At 35.4% G+C, this 19583-nt stretch overlaps 2 protein-coding genes across 4 annotated transcripts in view; both read left to right on the top strand.

Moving 5' to 3' along the window:
• klhl14 (kelch-like family member 14) overlaps nt 1-6382 on the top strand; it is a 28984-nt gene extending 22602 nt beyond the window's left edge. For all 3 annotated transcript variants that reach the window (XM_079863461.1, XM_079863460.1, XM_079863459.1), the window contains 6 exons: nt 1479-1568; nt 1762-1840; nt 2030-2220; nt 3078-3236; nt 3410-3567; nt 5137-6382. In XM_079863461.1, the coding sequence (XP_079719587.1) occupies nt 1479-1568; nt 1762-1840; nt 2030-2220; nt 3078-3236; nt 3410-3567; nt 5137-5277 (818 nt within the window). In that variant the 3' untranslated portion in view covers nt 5278-6382. The remainder of the gene's footprint in view (nt 1-1478; nt 1569-1761; nt 1841-2029; nt 2221-3077; nt 3237-3409; nt 3568-5136) is intronic.
• A 1061-nt stretch (nt 6383-7443) lies between these two features.
• abcd4 (ATP-binding cassette, sub-family D (ALD), member 4) lies at nt 7444-18083 on the top strand. Its single transcript, XM_079863344.1, has 19 exons — nt 7444-7834; nt 7970-8088; nt 8172-8299; nt 10404-10543; nt 10672-10788; nt 11284-11409; nt 11561-11611; nt 11715-11809; nt 12036-12157; nt 15393-15484; nt 15600-15692; nt 16292-16497; nt 16582-16673; nt 16807-16843; nt 17086-17135; nt 17209-17261; nt 17359-17435; nt 17549-17664; nt 17775-18083. Exons 1-19 carry the CDS (start codon nt 7800-7802, stop codon nt 17841-17843), a joined length of 1818 nt encoding a protein of 605 aa, XP_079719470.1. The 5' UTR covers nt 7444-7799; the 3' UTR covers nt 17844-18083.
• Nucleotides 18084-19583: the final 1500 nt, after the last annotated feature.

The following is a 19583-nucleotide window of genomic DNA, read 5'->3' as shown; positions in this document are numbered from 1 at the left end:
GTAAAATAAGGCTTAATTTTTTTTTTTCGTAACCATCAGAAAAAGTTGACTGTCAAACTCAGGAGGTTAAACTAAATATTGAATACAGTGTTTTTTGTTGTTGTTGTTTATTTTTTATGATATTGCAATTTTTGCTACTTTGATCTGCGTGATTCCTCGGAATTAATATTAAATACACATTAAAACAAAATTAGATAAAATGTATATACACACACACACACACACACACACACATTACATTTTTTTTTTTATCTCAGCTAATATTGTAAACTATATAGGGAACCCTATAATTCAATTCAATTCACATTTATTTGTATAGCGCTTTTCACAATACACATCTTTTCAAAGCAGCTTTACAGAAAAAAATGACTTGCACATTAATATTATAATAAAGGTTACAATTAACAACAGAGCCCAAACTATTAAATTCAATTGCTATTTATTTTAAGATATAATAACAAACACTCAAATAAAAAAATTATATGCAAACATGTAAATTGCACACAAGGCAGTTTTCACATTAAATTCTAAATCTAAAATGATGTTTCTACTCCAATTCGTTGTTGAAATATAGTAATTTACATTGTGGCTGTCATAACTTGTTTTCATGACAGATTTATTTAAACATACATTAAATAATTAATACATCACTATCAGGTTAAGTAAAATATTATGAATATATAGGCAAATATAGGGCATATATTTAGCGAAATGCTCTTCTCTAGAGCTGGGGACACTGAATGACTTGCCGGAGGTAAATATAATGCGACGTGACATTGTTTACAAGCTGTTTTATTGATGTTTTTCCAAAGTTAAAATACTGAATGAGCAATTACATGACACATGAGATGTTCATTCATGTTTATTTCGTGCTGTAACTAGTAGTAAAGAGAAAGAGATGATCAGTTCACTCGCACTCCGATGCCGTTTGAACTCAGCATTTATTGTTTGAATTTCCTTATAAAATGGACAGAATTAGTAACAAAACACAAAGCTTATTATGATTATTGGACGGGAGACGTGCTATATAATGTCTAGTGAAGTTTTATTCACGCATCAACTGAAACAGCATAGACTAAAAGATTGAAATGAGTTGAAATGGAGATATATAAAACTAGTAGTTTCAAATTAAGTTCCACAACAACAGTGTTTATATGTGTGTGTATGTATATATATATATATATATATATATATATACTTAATATAGCAGTGAATGGTTAAACTTGTAAAATCCTGACCAAATAGAATTATATTAATTATTTTAGTGATTTAATGTTTCTTGAGTGTTATTTCTTTGTGGGATTAGTGGGTTTACTGCATTGGTTGACTTTACATTATCCTGTACATATTTAATACAATATCAAATTATGTGTAAACTGTAAATGAATATCATTGGCTTGACCTTTCACTATTCAGATGTATCATTTTCTCATTGCCAACGAAGCACTAGACTCATGTGTTTAGTCTCTGTGTTGCAGTAATGCCGTATAACAGCGCCCATCACTGTGTAGTTGAGGTGGAGAACTTCCTGCTTTTATTGGGTGGAGAAGACCAGTGGAACCCTAATGGTAAAACATAAATTAATGTCTATGAAAAGCTGAATAAAACAATCATGTGCTCAATCAGTGTTATCACTGACATTGATTTTATAATTCATTAAATGTGTATTATTGCTATGAAATCACAGTGTTTTTATTTCATTTTAAACAATATTTATAATGTAACTGTGAAATAATACTAATATGTGTTTCATCTTCGCAGGCAAACACAGCACTAACTTTGTAAGTCGGTATGATCCAAGATTCAATAGCTGGATACAACTACCGCCCATGCAGGAGAGGTATGATGCCTTCTGAACATGACTTATTATTCATAAAATAATAAGAGCTCTTCATAACATGGCTATAATTATTTCTTAAGCCTTTGTGATGAATTTTTCACTCTTGGTTGCGACTGGGATATTTGCTGTAAACAGTCTCTACGTTGACTGATTTTAAGAGACGATCTTTTCATCTTGTCTTTGTTTCAGGAGAGCGAGTTTCTTCGCTTGCTGCCTGGATAAGCACTTGTATGTTGTTGGGGGAAGGAACGAGACAGGTTATCTGTCTAGCGTTGAAGCCTATAACCTTGAGACAAACGAATGGAATTACGTTTCGTCTCTTCCACAGCCGCTGGCTGCACACGCAGGCGCCGTGCACAATGGGAAAATATACATCTCAGGTTTGATGATACACCTCATCCAAACAGTGAATGAATCAAAGTTTCTGAGACGTTACTAACAGGTGTCGTTACAGGGATGAGGTCTAGAAGTGACGTGCTGTACTATTAACTGCACAGTTCAATGTTATTTTGAACACTAGAACAGCTACTTTTATTTTAAATGCATTTTAAAGTCAACATAAAATGGCATAAAACCTTTGCAAAAGATTTTTGGACAGGACTCTGTAATTTATCCATTGGGAATGAATTGGATTGTGAAAAGTGTCTCTGGTCACACTTTAGTTAAGGGTCCAACTCTCACTATTAACTATGACGTTTGCCTCAACAAACTCCTAATTACTGCTTATTAATAGTTAGAAAAGTAGTTAGGTTTAGGTATTGGGTAGAATTATTAAGGGATGTGGAATATGGTCATGCAGAATAAGGAAATAATGTGTGCTTTATAAGTACTAATAAACAGCCAATATCCTAGTAATAGGCATGCTAATAAGCAACTAGTTAATCGTGAGAATTGGACCCCTCTATATGACACATGATTGGGCGAAAAGTACTTAAAAGTACAGTACATTAGCCAAAAATGAACTTTTTTTCAGAATAGACCAAAAAAAATTCTTTAGAATAACGTGAACCATCCCTATAGCCTAAACAGTTTAGCATTATGCTTGCAACACCAAGCTCATGGGTTTGATTCCCAGGGAATGCATGAACTGAAGTTTATATATTCAATGCAATGTAAGACCAGGAATGTTAATTTAGAAAGTAAATACAGTCAATTTTGATTCCATGTTGAATTAATTTTTTGAATATCTTATACTTGTCCTTAGGTTGAAACTGGTATTGTGTGTGTTATGCTTCAGGTGGGGTTCACAACGGCGAATACGTGTCTTGGCTGTACTGCTACGACCCCGTGATGGACGTGTGGGCTCGGAAACAGGACATGAACACTAAGCGAGCCATACACGCTCTCGCAGGCATGAACGACCGCCTCTACGCTATTGGGGGCAACCACTTAAAGGGTAATTTATATAGCCGTAAACCAAATCTCAGCAGCAGGGGCCGCACTGACTGTGTACACAACAGTGATCAATATAGTTTCATTCAACAATTAGATTCCTAGCTTGCAACACGTAGATGCCTCTGCAAAGTAAGATCTTGGCATATACGCCTGACTGTTTTCTTCTGTGTGTAGGATTCTCTCATCTGGATGTGATGCTGGTTGAATGCTATGATCCTAAAGCAGATCAGTGGAATATCCTGCAAACGCCCATCTTAGAGGGACGCAGCGGACCTGGATGTGCTGTTCTTGATGACAGTATTTACTTGGTGGGGGGCTACAGTTGGAGCATGGTAAACACATCTCACTTAAATGCTGGATATATAGACGATATAGATTATAGGTTGATTCCCCTGAAAAAGCTGCTATAGCAAAACTGGTTCAACCTATGGTGTGAGGTTGGGGGTGGGGCTATCTGTTTGTCTGACCAATGGCAGACGGGTTCAGTCAGGAAACCTGTTTGAAAACAACCACTATTTTTGCCATTCTGATATTGATAGTAGTGAAGAAATGACACACTTCAACTTCACCTAAAATCTCTGATTATTTTTAACACTCAGTACAAAAACTTTTATTATTCAGATTTGAGCTGCACGATTAATCGTTAAAAGATTGTGATCTCGATTCAAACACCCGCGCAATCTAATTCCTAAACTATCATGATTCACCTGTGTCTATTAAACCTTAAAATCATACATTCACACTTCCATTGATCCAGAGAGAGCAGTTATCATGTTAGGTATGAAACAGCTTCACAAACAGTCTTTTCAACCACGCAGTATTGTTATTTCTGTCTTACAATAATTCAAATTATCACACAAGTACTGAGATTTATGTTTATGATTTGTATATAAACATGGAAGTCTACGGAGCAAATCACCTTTTGAAATTAACTTGGCACTTTACAAAAACAATTGTATCGATTACATTGTTCACCACTAGGTGGCGACAAGTGACTGATGATGTTTTTGTCATTGAATCATTCATTCAAGAGATTTGTTCAAAATTGCTGATTCATCCAGTAATGAAACAAGTCTATGAGTGAGTCATTGAATTATTCATTCAAACCGTTTTAAATAATTCAAATACATTTGAAGCAATTAATTATTTGTCAGAACCTCTAGTAAATAACATTTTATTTTGATTAGTCGTCTGTTCAGAGTCGTGGGAAAATCGTGATCTCCATTTGAAACCAAAAATATTGTGATTCTCAATTTATCCAGAATCATGCAGCTATAATTCACATGTAATACAAGTAGAGTTCTGATAAATATTACACATTGGGTCTCAGTCTGCCGAGTTCAGGAGTCATTTTAAGGGCTGTTTCAATCGCAAAATGGCTGCATCCGAAATCACATACTTCCCTACTATATATAAAGTAGGCGATAAACAGTATGTGACAAAAGAAGTATTCACAGTACTCATAAAAGAGTAGGTAAAAAGTACTCAGATGACCTACTACTTCTGCAGAGATTCTGAAGTGTGCATATGATGGACACTTTACTATCCCATGAGGCCACGGGAGAGGATTTGTGAATGGCAGTGAAGCGACGCTGTAGGTCACATGATAATGACAACATGGCGCATGTAGTACATCTGGATTACATTCATACTACACACATTCATACTATAGAACGATCGTGAAGTAAGTACCTACTCAAGAGAGTATGTTATTTCGGACGCAGCCATTCACTCCCTAAAAAGTCCCACAATGCACAATACGTATGTTCCCTTAACGTTAGTTCTGAAGCATGATACATAAATCATGACTTTTTTGTTGTTGTTGTTGTGCATGAAATGCATAAAGAAGCATTTTGAAGTATGAAATCTTGTGAGAATAACTAGCTGAACATCTCTTGCAGGGGGCGTACAAGTCATCCACCATTTGTTACAGCCCAGAGAAAGGCTCATGGACAGAAATGGAAGGAGAGGTGGCTGAACCTTTAGCCGGGCCGGCCTGTGCCACGGTCATACTGCCGGCCTGTTTACCATTTAACAAATAACTATATAGAACGGCGAAAAAGAGGAAAAACCTGTCGGGATGGAAAGTCAATCGCTGAATCAATGAATCAAACAAATGAGGAGACTCTCCCTAAGGAACGCCCCCAGCTTTTGAACAGGAGGTGATGAGGTGTACAGATTATTATTTTTTTACTGGTCTGACAAGAGCACTTTGTTTCTTTCATACTTAAAAGTTTTAAACTGATATAATCATCAACTTTGCGTATTTGATGCTCACGTGTGTTGACATTCAACTGCTCACATTCAATCCTTTTTTTATCGTAAATGTTTTTGCTTAACTTGGCATACAGTAGCGCACGCGTCATTTTTTGAACCAAATCGATATAGCTTCCATACGTACTTTGTATTTTGTGGAAATCGCTGATTAAGGCAATGCTGAAGTGGGTTGACAAAGGAATACTCTTGTTTTACAAGCAAAACTCATGATTCTGTGTACGCTGTAGAGTAGATATCAGCTATTTAATATATATCACACCACGTCTGCTTGTTATTGATATTGCCGCCATACTTAAGTGGCATATTGTTATTTGTACAGATGAGAGGGGAATAAATGTCAATTATTAATTATAAAAAAAAAAAAAAAAACATTTCAGTAAAACACAAGTTATGATTTATCGTTTGAACAATCAGTATGTTATTTATTTAGCCATGTGGTATATATGCATGGCGTGAAGTGGAAAGCTTATTGTGTTATGCTGTGGGTACATATTTGTTTATGTTCATATCTGTTCATATCTCACAGTGCCTATTTTAAGCATCAGGCTGCTTTATTTCAGAAAATTGCCCATTATAAAATCAGACATTTTAAATCACATAAATTATTGGCCTGATTGGTTTCTCTGAGACGTGATCTGAAATCTGAATCTGTTGCACTGGTGTTTGATGGCCCTTTTGATGAGAAAAGGGAATGTTTTTCATTGTTGTAAATAATCGCTTGCAGTGGAACATTTTTGTGCTCATAGGATTTATTCTCAAATCCTGTTATGTTCTTTACATTTAGTCTATGAAAATAAAAACTGAATTTCTGGATCAATAATCTGTCTGAGCTACACCTCAACAACACAACGCCTCAATCTACTGTATATAAAACTCTTTATGTGTTTGCAGGATTACAAGAATTCTCTGTTTCATTGCAATGTGCAATAATGTTTGGTTTACTGATTAGAAAAACTTTGTTTAAATACAAAATCAGATGAGTCCGATAAAATGTTTGAATTTATTTTAAGGCCCAAGTACAGGTAAAACATGAGTGTTACTGACTGTCAGCAGACATACAGTATAAAGTGGACTGTACTGTGACAAACTGAAGGTATAAGAACTGAAGATCTGTTTTAATCAGCTGCTCACATTTCAAGGATTGAAACACTTGGGACATTTTTTTTTAATCAGAAAGTTAAAATGCTTGCCTTTTACAGCCAGCTGGAAATAAGGTATAGTTGACACCCTTTCCTGGTTTTTGACCAATGCACAATATTATAACAAATCCTGTAGATCTTGGTTAATGTTTCTAAATTTTTCTACATATTTTAATACATTTTAATAGTAAAAGTTGAACACATTAATGCAGATTAAGATAAGATAACAATGAATATAGTCTATGTTTATAAATTAGCATGAACCAGAATTAACGCATGCTATAAAAATATTTAGTTCTGTTAGTGATTTTTTACATTACAGGGAGAGTTCACCCAAAAAATGAAAATTCTGTCATCGTTTACTCAGCCTCGATAATATGGGTAACCAAACAGTTGATGGACCCCATCCATAGTATAAGTCAATGGGGAATCTTCTTTTGTGCTGCCTTGGCTTTTGGCTTGCTTAGTTGGGGACATTTAATATTCAACAATATTATTGATCAGCCTTACTTAAGGTGGACGTGACCCAATTTTCTTCTAGAAACAAACTTTGTTGTATTATCATGTTATCACTGTGAAGCTGCTTTGCTACAATCTGTATTGTAAAAAGCGCTACATAAATAAAGGTGACTTGACTTGACTTCAGCAGAAGAAAGAAATTCATACAGGTTTGGAACAACATGAAGGTGAGCAAATTATGACAGAATTTTCATTTTTGGGTAAACTGTGGCTATATTTCTGCAGTCCTGTCATAACTCTCCTGTACAGCAGATGGCAGCGGAACACTCGACTAGTCTAGACGTAGACGAAGAAATGTTTGTGTACATGTGATATAAAACAACTTAAAAATATAGAAACCTCATTAATTTATTTGCTCATTAATTCGGCGCTACAACATCATTATCATGGATCGCGTATGATTTTATCTCTATTAAATTATTGTAAAAGTAAACGACCGGTCACTTTGTTCATAACTAGTGCTTGTCAGATTTGACTGAATAATGTTTAAGACGCTGTCATATGCTGTTTTAGACTTTGAACCCAAAACGCATCCAATAAACTCCTCTAAGAGCTTGAAATAAGCAAAACCAAAAAAGGGAAGATTTGACATTCAGAAGGTGTCATAATACCTGTACCAAACTTTCACAATGCCAGCCATGAAGAAGAACAGCAGTGTGAAAAGGTAAGACTTGAACTGACATCTCTATATATCTTCTATCATAAGAGAATACGAGAAATACAGCTGTTTTTGTGATGACATTTTGAGCCCTACATGTAACTAGTTGACTTGAGGTGTGTGGATGTGTGTTTCCCCAAGACCAAAGCTGGACTGGAGGTTTCTGCAAAGGTTCTGCAGCATTCTGAAGATCCTCTTCCCATCCTGGTCCAACCTGAGTGTCCGGATGTTCATGACGCTTCTTGGAGTCACGCTTTCAGGTAATAAACTTTTTACATCTGGACTGGCTTTTTTTTTTTGTCTTCTCTCTGTGTTTTTTCAATGTATTTTTCTTTTCTTTTAGTCCAGCTTGTGATTTATCAAGTGGGTCTCATTCCGAGTCAGTTCTACGAGGTTCTGTCTGAGAAGAGCTATGGGAAGTTCAAAGATCTGGTGTTGTTTGCGGTTCTGCTCATCCTGATTAATTCAACCGTGAGTTTGGTATTGTATGTACAGTAGTTTTCTGCAAGTCACTTCAGGAAACAGCATCTGCTAACTAGTTGTAAACCTTGTATTATGTTAAAAATCTGTGTATGATTTTTATATTAGAGTACAGTACAGGTCAAAAGTTTGGAAACATTACGTTTTTTTAATATTTTTGAAAGAAGTCTCTAAAGTTTATCAAGGCTGCGTTTATTTGATCAAAAATACAGAAAAAAACAGTAATATTGTGAAATATTATTACAACTTAAAATAATAGTTTTCTATTTGAATATACTTTAAAAAATAATTTATTCCTGTGATGCAAAGCTGAATTTTCAGCATCATTACTCCAGTCTTCAGTGTCACATCCAGTCAATCACATGATCCTTTAGAAATCATTCTAATATGCTGATTTATTATGAGTGTTGGAAACAGTTCTGCCTAATATATTTGATGAATAAAAGAAAAAAAACTGCATTTATTCAAAATAAAAAAATATTTTCTAATAATATAAATCTTCTTTACTATCACTTTTTATCAATTTAACACATCCTTGCTGAATAAAAGTATTGATTTATTTCAAAAAAAGAAAGAAAAAAAAATACTGACCCCAAATTACTGACCAGTAGTGTATATTGTCGTTACAAAAGATTTCTATTTTTAAAAAATTTGCTTCTTTTTTTTATTTTTATTTTTATTCATCAAAGTATCCTAAAAAAGTATCACAGGTTATGAAAAAATATTAAGCAGCAGAACTGTTTCCAACTTTGATAATGAATCAGAATATTAGAATGATTTCTAAAGGATCAGATAGACTGGAGTAATGATCCTGAAAATTCAGCTTTGATCACAGAAATAAATGATAATTTAAAGTATAATAAATTGAAAACCAATTATTTTAAATTGTAATAATATATCACAATATTGTATTTTTTTCTGTATTTTTGATCAAATAAATGCAGGCTTGATGAGCAGAAGAAACTTCTTTCAAAAACATTAAAAATAGTAATGTTTCTATGCAATGCAACATGCAATGATCGTGGTTTCTATTCCCAACAAACTGAACATGGGTGAACTGATTATAATGTACACCTTCAATGCAATGTACATTTTTTCGGATTAAAGCTTCTGCCAAATGTCACAATATTTTTTTCCATATCATACAATAACAATATTTATCACTATATTAATTTACCAGTAATGGGGAAGGAAATGCAAATATCATAATCATAATATACATTTTGTTCTAAATGGCCCTTATGGCCCTAAATTAGAAAAAGTAAAAGAAAAAAATACTTGTTATTAACCAGTATTTCTGATAGGAGTGTTTAATTGGCTAAACCATAAACTCAAATAGGGCTGGGTATCGATTCAGATGTTCCGATTCGATTTCGATTCGCAAGCTCTAAATTCGATTCAATTTCGATTCTCGATTTGATTTAGATTCTAAATTCGATTTCGATTCCCGATTCGACTCAATGAATATAGATTTAATACAAATCGTATATTTATAAAAAAGAACACTGAACATAAGTTTACAAGTGGTTAGTTAAAAAGAAATTAAGAGCCACAAACCTGTATATTAAACTCTTTTTATTTTAGGGACACTTGGGTATATAACCCAGCTTCAAATGCATAAAATGAATAGACAGGGTTTTGATACAAGATGAAAAATTGATGCTGAAAATTGACAAGTCAGAACAGTCGCATGCCTTGATCAATCAGGATCAGGTTATTTTATGTTTAAGATAAAACACACATAAAATCTCCCAGCATTAGCTGTAACATGGAGACCGCAAGGCTATAAACAGTGCTAATACTGGCTTTTGGGTGATAGATAAACAAATATGGAAAAAAAATCAATTTGTGGCTTTTGAGAATCGATTTTGAATCGACCACATTTTAAAACACGATTAATCGAAAAATTGATTTTTTTGCCCAGCCCTAAACTCAAATATGGCTTAAATTGAGCAGCAACATAATTGATGGGCTAAAGAGGTTGTACTGCATTTGTGATATGTATACTGTATATTGCTTTGGATAGAATTGTCAGCTAAATATCCAATCAAGGATTCATAATAAATCACTAATCAATAATATATCTGTTCCTCAGCTGAAGAGTCTAGACCAGTACATCTCCAGTCTGCTGTATGTCAGCTGGAGAAAGTCTTTAACTGAAGAAATCCATAACACGTACTTCAAGGGACGCGTTTACTACACCCTCAACATACTGTGCAAAGACATCGACAACCCGTAATGTATTCACACAACATTTGTTTATGCGGTTACACTTCAGCACTTAAAGGGATAACTAACCCTTTAAGAAGACTTAATTAAATCGAATGTGTTAATGGTTTATTTTGTGTTTGTGTCATGTTAAGAGACCAGCGCATCAGTCAGGATGTAGAGAGGTTATGTAAGCAGATGAGCACTATGGCGAGTCGACTTCTCATCTCTCCGTTCACTGTGATCTACTACAGCTATCAGTGCTTCAACAGGTCAGAGAGATGCTTGTGTGTTTGTGTTCTGTATAATATATGATGTGATCGTATTTGCCAGTATTCATTATCATCAGTGGCCATTAATGGCATTAAAATATTCTGGACACTTTAATATAATACATTCATTAAAAAAGTTTTTTTTAATGCATTAATTATTTTTTGTAATAATGAATTGTATGATCTCATGAACAATTGTAACCACAGTTATAATACATTCTAATACTTAACTATTCATTGTTACTCATTTAGAAAGTATAATGCATTAAATCACATGACAAACAACACATTTCAGATGTAAGCATTTTAACTTTGGTTACAATTATTTATGAAAAGATATAATGCTTTAATATCGTACATTATCAATACCTGTATAATGCCTGTATAAAGGCTTTAAGCAAAGTGCTACTAAATACTCTTGTATCTTTTCATGCCTCTAGTTTTGCATTGAAAGATTTGATAGGATAACTTTTTCTTACCTTTTTGGTGCTGTAGTGCGGGCTGGATTGGTTTTGTTAGCATCTTCGGCTACTTTGTGGCTGGAACCATCGTCAACAAGATCTTGATAGGACCCATCGTGTCCATGCTGGTTGAGCAAGAAAAGCTGGAGGGAGATTTTAGGTAGACCTATACAAAACAAGAGAAATATAAATGACATTAAGAGATGCTAAAGCAGACGGCACATGTGATTAATTGCCATTGTTATCTGATCTTATTCTTTGAATGAATGCAGCAGTATTTCAGCAGTTATGTTTCGCTGGTCTCTTTCCAGGTTTAAACACATGCAAATAAGAGTGAACGCAGAATCTGCCGCCTTCTTCAGGTTAGTGTGCACTTTCAGTATTTCTGCCTGCATTGATCACTATATTTCTCTCACATACCATCAAATCACAGAGCAGGAGAGCATTTGTTATGTTTTTGATCAGGGCAGGGAAGGTGGAACACATGCGGACCGACCGAAGGCTGCAGATGCTCTTATCCACTCAGAGAAGCCTGATGAACAAAGAGCTCTGGCTTTACAGTAAGACAGCATACTGAAGATTGTACAGTATACATAAAATGTGCAATATTCCTCACTATTGTTACTGAAAATAAGAAAAATGTAATTTCATGCATTTAACTCTGAACCGTCTTCAGCCAAAAAGTGTCATTTTGCAGGCATTAAGCCACCTTATCAACCTATTTTAATATAATCCAGGCTTTTTGTTCTGTTCTCTACAAATGCTTATTGTTTTGCTTCTTTAAAGTTGGGGTAAACACCTTTGACTATCTGGGAAGCATCCTCAGCTATATAGTCATCGCGATCCCCATCTTTGCTGGACAGTATGACGGCTTGACACCTGGAGAACTGAGTGCTCTTGTCAGCAAGGTGAGTTCCTTAAAACTGTATTTAATGTGGCTGAAAATGAAAGGTACAGTAGAGTAGGCAATTTTCAGAGAGGCTAGCAATAGCGAGCTAGCTTTGAAAGCATAAGATCCCACCCTCCCTTCAGAGCGTCTCCAAAGCCACGCCTCCTTCAAAACACATGACCACATGAAACACATAACATTACAATAATAATGAACCTAAACAACTTAAAGGTCCCATTTTGTCAAAACTGAAATTTCCTGGCTTTTTTCATGATAGCAGAGGTCTAAAAGTTTCAAAACAGTCAATCCACAGACAAATGCACACAGCCTGCATAAAGTAGCTGTGCCTTTTCACGAGCCGTTGTGACTTCCGTATAAATGTGATGTCAGAACTACTCAGTCACCGCCTTCAGTCACCACCCCAACCAATGGTGGGTCACTCAGAAAACAAGAAGCCAATCAGAAGAGAGGCTCATGAATATTAAGTAGACAGGTCAAAATCGACATGTTCTTGGCAGAGCTGAGCTGTAAAAATATATTGAGATGGTTTTTGGTACTTATACTGCAAATATATATTCTTAAGGACATCAAAACCTAAAATAAAACTTCAGAAAGGTGTACAATATGGGACCTTTAAAGAGGTCTGACCTTTACCTCTTGACTGCTGCAGGCTGATTTCGGCGTTGATAGTGTTGCCATTGAAACGCATTAATTCGAGTCACAAACCGAGTATAATGTCACAGGTTTCCATCTCTTCCAAATTACAGTAGTTATGGTGTGAATGCAGGATAAGCTTGTTGTTTTGGTTCAGGAGGAACTGTAAAAGGTGGCTGCTGTTTCGTTTGCGGTGCTCTGTGACTGACGCCTGTCTAAGGGGCCATTCACACAGAACGCGTTTTTGCTTTGAAAAACACGAGACGCGGGCAGTGAAATGGGGAAAAAACGCAAGGTCTCGAGACGTGGTTTTTAAAAGTTGAACTTCTTTTAACTTAACTCATGCGTGAGATGCAGCAAAAGACGCAAGTGCAACAGTCGCACATGTCCGTATAGCGTGTGTTTACATTGAAAAATAATGAAAAGTAGCGCAGTGGAATCGAAAAATGCGTTCTGTGTGAACGACCCCTAACTCTGCATAGCATGAAACAAGCTGATGACGTGTGATGTTTGCGTGAGCAAGGGATGAAAATACATACATTGACATGCAGGTCTAAATGCAATGATTGGACAAACATTTTATGGTCCTACGCCTTCAACAGACGATATATGAAGAGTTCAGATGCAAAAGCCTCTAAGTGCCATCTGAAATTTTCTTCTAGAATTATAATTTTTATCACGCTTGTTTATTTAAGTTCAGTAATTTCAATTAAATGGCAAGTAATAGGTAATTTTCATTGCCATTTAAGTGAAATTACTGAACTTAAATATACGAGCTTCATAAAAATGATCATTCTAGAAGAAAATTTCAGATGGCACTTAGAGGCTTTTGCATCTGAACTAGGGATGTCCCGATCCGATCCACGGCATCGGTATCGTGCCGATACTGGCCCAAAATGCTAGATCGGATATCGGAGGGGAGAAAAAAAATTATCCGATACCTATGTTCCGATACCCATTAGGGGTGGAACGGTACGTATTCGTACTGAACGTACGTTCGGTGCATGGATTTACACAGAGTATACATGGTATAAAAATAAATAAATCTCGCGTGCACATTAATTAATGTAATACGGAACTAACGTTACTGTTAGATACGCGCATATGCGGGTTCTTTAGGGACACCTAATCTGTAGCCCGCCTTAGCTCTGAACGCGCGTCTATATCGCTTCAAACGCTCACTTTATCATTATACGCGCGCGGCGCATCATATTCGCTTTGGACGCGCGAATGGATTCAAACTGTTCAAGCATCGAACTAGACGCGATAGACGCAAATTTGACGCTCTATTCGAGTTTGGTGTGAAAGCAGCAAAATGAACAGGCTGCGATGTCAAGATTGCAATGCTGGAGTGTTTGTGTGTGTGTGTGTGTGTGTGTCAGAGAGAGAGAGGCACGGGCGCGATCGAACAGTGGAAACATAAAAACATACTCCGTCATTTTCTTACAGGACATCATTAAAACTGCAAAAAGTGTTTAGCCTACTTATATTTGTGTAAAACACAACATTGTGCTTTTGTCAAACTGTAAACTCTTGTCAAACTGTAACTGTCACCCAACCAAAATCACACACACACACACACACACACACACACACGCACGCTGTTTAAAAGCAAAAATTATCTCATCTTTTCAGTAGCACCTCAATGCAGTACACAAGATCCGGGGGGAGGAGTCGGATCTTATATAAGGGGTGGAGATTGGTAGGTTTAGGGGTGGAGATGGGTAGGTTTAGGGGTGGGTTTAGGGATCAGGGGGTGGAGACGGGTAGGTTTAGGTATATGTAAGGTGGGAGGAGTTGGATTTTATCCAACTCCTCCCCCTGGATTTTATGCTCTGCATTGAGGACCATCTCCATCTTTTGGACATTCATCATTGCATTGGTTTTCATTTCTTGTCCTAAAACAGAGCACTAATCTGTTTATTTTTAAGTTACACATTCTACATTGAATAAAAAAGAAAATCAAATGTGTTTTTAAAAGTAGTATTATTTTATACAGAAATAAATTATTTATAATTCAGATGAGAATAAAGTTAAAGTTAATTAAAATTTTAAGGAAACAAATATATTGATCTGAAATATAGCAAATTAATTTTAAATTCATTCAGGTTACCAAACATATCTCAAGGTCTTTTGAATAAAGGCTGGCAGTCTTTCATTATCAACTGTTGTTGTGGACTATATACTGGAGAAGTATTTGTTCTCCATTTGAGTGAGATGTTTTTATGTGGCTAATTGAGCAAAGTGCTTCCATTATATTTTATTATTATTAGTATTAGTTCAAGAATAAAATAAAAATATCGGATTGATATCGGTATCGGCAAATAGCCAAAGCTGCGGCATCGGTATCGGTATCGGAAGTGAAAAAGTGGTATCGGGACATCCCTAATCTGAACTCTTCATATATATACATATAAATACATCTAGACCACTTAACTTAGTGATTGCTAGCAGAATGTGAAGAAACTTTCAACCTGCATAACAAAAAATGTTTCTGTAACTAATCGCCTACCGTGCCTTTAAGACAAAAACAAGTGCTTCTACTCTGAGTGAATCTCGGCTGTCCAGAATATGTTAACCACGTCACGTGTCTCTTCCAGAATGCTTTCGTCTGTATCTATCTGATAAACTGCTTCACCCAGCTCATAGATCTCTCAACCACAGTGTCTGATGTCGCTGGATACACACACAGGTGAGATGCACTGAGACTGCTTAAAAGTACATTTTATTGTGCATCAGTGTTATGACTTCTTATTGGTTATTGGTTAGCTAAAAAATAGTCTGCTTTATCTTTCTGTTGGTTCCAGAATTGGAGAATTGCGGGAAGCGATGGCAGACATTGCCAAGAAACAGTGTGACTATGAGTGGTATGATCCGCTGTCAAAGGATGAATCTTACAGGTAATTGAATGATTGAAATTGAAACGGGTAAATTAAACTAATTGAAAGTTGTTTAGATTTGTTCACATCATTTCAAGACTCGAAACCGAGATCTAACGCAGATCTAAAAGAGTTCCTGGTAGTTTTAGTATCAATGATATACTATTACAGTTTTTAATATTTTGATTCTATTTTTAGATTTTCGGTTTTGATTGTAAATTTTAATTTTTTATGGTTTTAGTTAACAATAATAATTTTGCACAGTAAATGCTATATCTTTGTGTATCAATGCATTAATCCATGCTAATTCATTCTAGCAATGTGTTAATTCATGTTAGCAATGTGTTAAAACATGCTAGCAACATGCTAATTCATGTTTGCAAAGTGTTAAAACATTTTAGTAACTTGCTAATTCATGTTAGCATTGAGCTAAACATGTTAGCAACATTCTTATTCATTTTAGCAATGTATTAAAATGTGTAAGCAATGTGTTATTTCATGCTAGCAATGTATTTAAATCTGCTACAAATATGCTAGCAAAAAAAGCTTGTTCCAATGAACTTTACTTTCTAGCTATCATTGTTGCAATCTTGTTAACAATCATAATAATTCTCTATCAGTGATCGGGAGCTTCACAGTGTCCCAGCAGATGTGGCGTTTGTGCTGGATCGTCTCTCCTATAAATCACCCAGATCAGAGGAGCTGTTGGTGAAGGATCTGACCCTAAAGATCAGTCAAGGAATGCACCTGCTCGTGGTGGGAAACACGGGAACAGGGAAGACCTCCCTACTGAGGGTCCTCAACGGCCTGTGGGAACCATGCAGTGGTACATGACAGGAGATAAAATTATCAGTTTGTTGATTGTTAAAATGATCAGATCGTTGAATCATACTGATTTCCTGTTTCTCAGGGTCTGTGGAGATGACCACATGTTTTGGACCGAGGGGTGTGCTCTTCCTGCCACAGAAAGCATATCTTACTGATGGCACTCTCAGAGAACAGGTGAGAGAAGAAAAAAACTTTTTTTTTATGCAATTATGCAGAAATTTACATATAATTTTGTTAGTAAAAACAATTATTGAGAACAAAAATGTCATTTTGATAGTGACACTAATTTGCTGGATTTCCCTTGTAGGTTATCTATCCATTAAGTGATATATATCCTTCCTCAGGTACAGATGAACCTAATTTACAAAAAACTAATGATATGCATTATTTAAATAATATAGCTCAAATATATGCATAATGTACTTTGTGTATGAAATGTGTTATATAAATAAACTTGCCTTATATAAGCCAATGAAAACTTATCAAGATCTTGAAGACGTTTGTGATCCAATTAAACTACACTCTGCTCATAATGAAGATTATGATGACATTTTACACTTTCAACCAATATGAATTCTTCTTCTAGGGTCTATAGATGATGAAAGAATATTAAAATACCTGGAACTTGTTGGTTTGGTAAGACTGATCTTCCTCTTTATAATTTTCTGTCTTTTAAAGCTGTTTTGTAAGTGTGTTCTTTGTATGTCAGTCGAATCTTCTGACCAGAATCGGAGGACTGGATACACAAGTGAACTGGAACTGGTGAGAAATGAGTATTAATATCTGGATATGAAAAATCTGGGTGTTTTAAGAACATAAAAATGGGATTCCCTCGTTTTTTTTTGTTTTTTTTTTACAGGTATGATGTTTTATCACCAGGGGAAATGCAGAGGCTTTGCTTTGCTAGACTGTTTTACTTGCAGCCCAAATATGCAGGTCAGTTCCTGCATAGTCTCGTCAGATTTCCTGTAGTTTTAATAGCTGTAATCAGTCAGATTAGTCTCATTCATGTGGCCTGTGTCGTGAGTAAAACATGCAGTTTGATTTAGTACTGGATGAGGCCACGAGCGCTCTGACGGAGGAGGCCGAGGGTCAGCTCTATAAGGCCTGTAAGCAGCTGGGAATGACCCTCATCAGTCTGGGTCACCGAAGCACTCTGGAAAAGGTGACAATATGTGACCTTTTCACATTCACCAACACAACACCACAAACATTACTGTGAACTTTTGTATGGCCTCTTGATAAGTTTTTTTTTAATGTGTGCTCTTTAAACAGCATCATGATGTCATGCTGCGACTGTGTGGAGGTGGCCAATGGGAGCTCACCAAACTCAGAGAGACGTGAACCTTCAGACTTACACTATAATGAAGAAGATATTGGTCTGGTTTATGGTTGTGGGTGCATCCACACTTGAGACATGTTGTAATGTTTACTTGACAGCATACTACTGAAGTTTTTGATACACTGATAATACTGGTTAGATACTGATAGATAGAAATAAAGGTTTTTGTTGTTGATGTTATTATGCAAGTATTTGCTGCTCCATTCAACCTTTATTGGTTGTTTCTTGCCAAACGGATTTGCAAAAAAAAAAAGGGATTGCTGTAATAAAGAACATTTAAGAGTATTTCAAAAATAATTTGAGAAAAAGTGCTTATAGAATGTATTTCAAATATATATTTTATAAATATTAAATATTTTATAAACATGACTGATATTAAACTATTAATGGCCACACAAATGTCTAAATGTTGATTTTGGTCATATGTGTTTTTAATGTACTTTTAGCGTTTGCTACAAAAAAAGTGCAATTTCTCTGCCTGACCAATAGAGGGCCAACATTTTTCAGCCACAGAGCTGAATAACAATTCAGATCAGTTAATAATATTGCATGAGTTTATTAATCTCATAAGTTAAAATATTAACTAGCTCTCTGTTCCTAACACATACTGCATTAATTCATTTGGGCAGTGAATACTTAAAAAAATAAAAAATACATAAAAAAAATCTCAAATGCATTATTATGTATTTGAATATTGATACAAAAGTATTTAGCACATCTATCCGCAAAGACATGCACATTTGGAGAAAGTACAGGAGATGGTGAAGGAATTTACCACTCCACATCCCCACTATATCTTGTTGCTAAAACACTATATATTTGGCTCAGAGTTAAAATTAGCAAACTTTCTCACTTTATATGTTTAGAAACAACTTCTGTTCTTATGTATTTATAGTATTCTGTATATATATATGGCATACTTTACATCCTCTGGCCACAGTGAACTGTATTTATCTTAAGGGACTTGCAGCAAGATGGAATATATATGTTGCCCTGCAGGAGAACACGTAAAGTAGTTATAGAGTTTAAACAGAGCTAGTTCTTCCATGAAAGAAACATGGCATAACCAGACATTTAGCAAAAGCAAAATGATCCCTACCACCAAAGAGTTCGACTGATCCCACTGCTTGAGTTTCAGGCAGTTTTAAATGTGAGCACAGCCTATCTGCTGCTGTCAATCAACAGGCACACTGGAACAGATAACGGGGAAAGGCCCACTATCCTTTCAGGAAAATATGAGACAACCAGTAGAAGAATAACCAAACTGTCACAAGGGTTTGTGAGGGTGTCCATTATTAGTAAATTGAGCAATGAACTAGTTCAGATTAATCAGAACTTAAATATTTTTTTTATGAATTGAAACCTATATAGTCAAACCAAAAATTATTCAGACACCACATATCATTTTTTTATATTTTTTTACTAGTGGGTGCAGGACACTATAGTTAATTTATGTAAGTGAGGATAGCAAAATAAAGAAAATTGTGACATATAATACCCACAAATTTTTCATACAGTGGAATACCAGTGGAAATTATAAAAAATTTGGGACCAAAAATTATTCAGACACTTTGACCTGTCCATGTTTTGCTTAATGTTTTTTTCTTTAATTGCTAATGTGACCTTTTTACACCACAGACTGGACAAAATTAAGCATTGTTTGGTAATTGGTTGACCTAAACTTATATTGTCTAATAGTGACAGCTTTTCAACCTAATTCATCTGTGAGATAGTCTAACAGA

The sequence above is a fragment of the Squalius cephalus genome, assembly GCF_949319135.1.
Source record: "Squalius cephalus genome assembly, chromosome: 25".
NCBI lineage: Eukaryota > Metazoa > Chordata > Actinopteri > Cypriniformes > Leuciscidae > Squalius > Squalius cephalus.
This window is presented reverse-complemented; position numbering and strand designations above follow the sequence as displayed.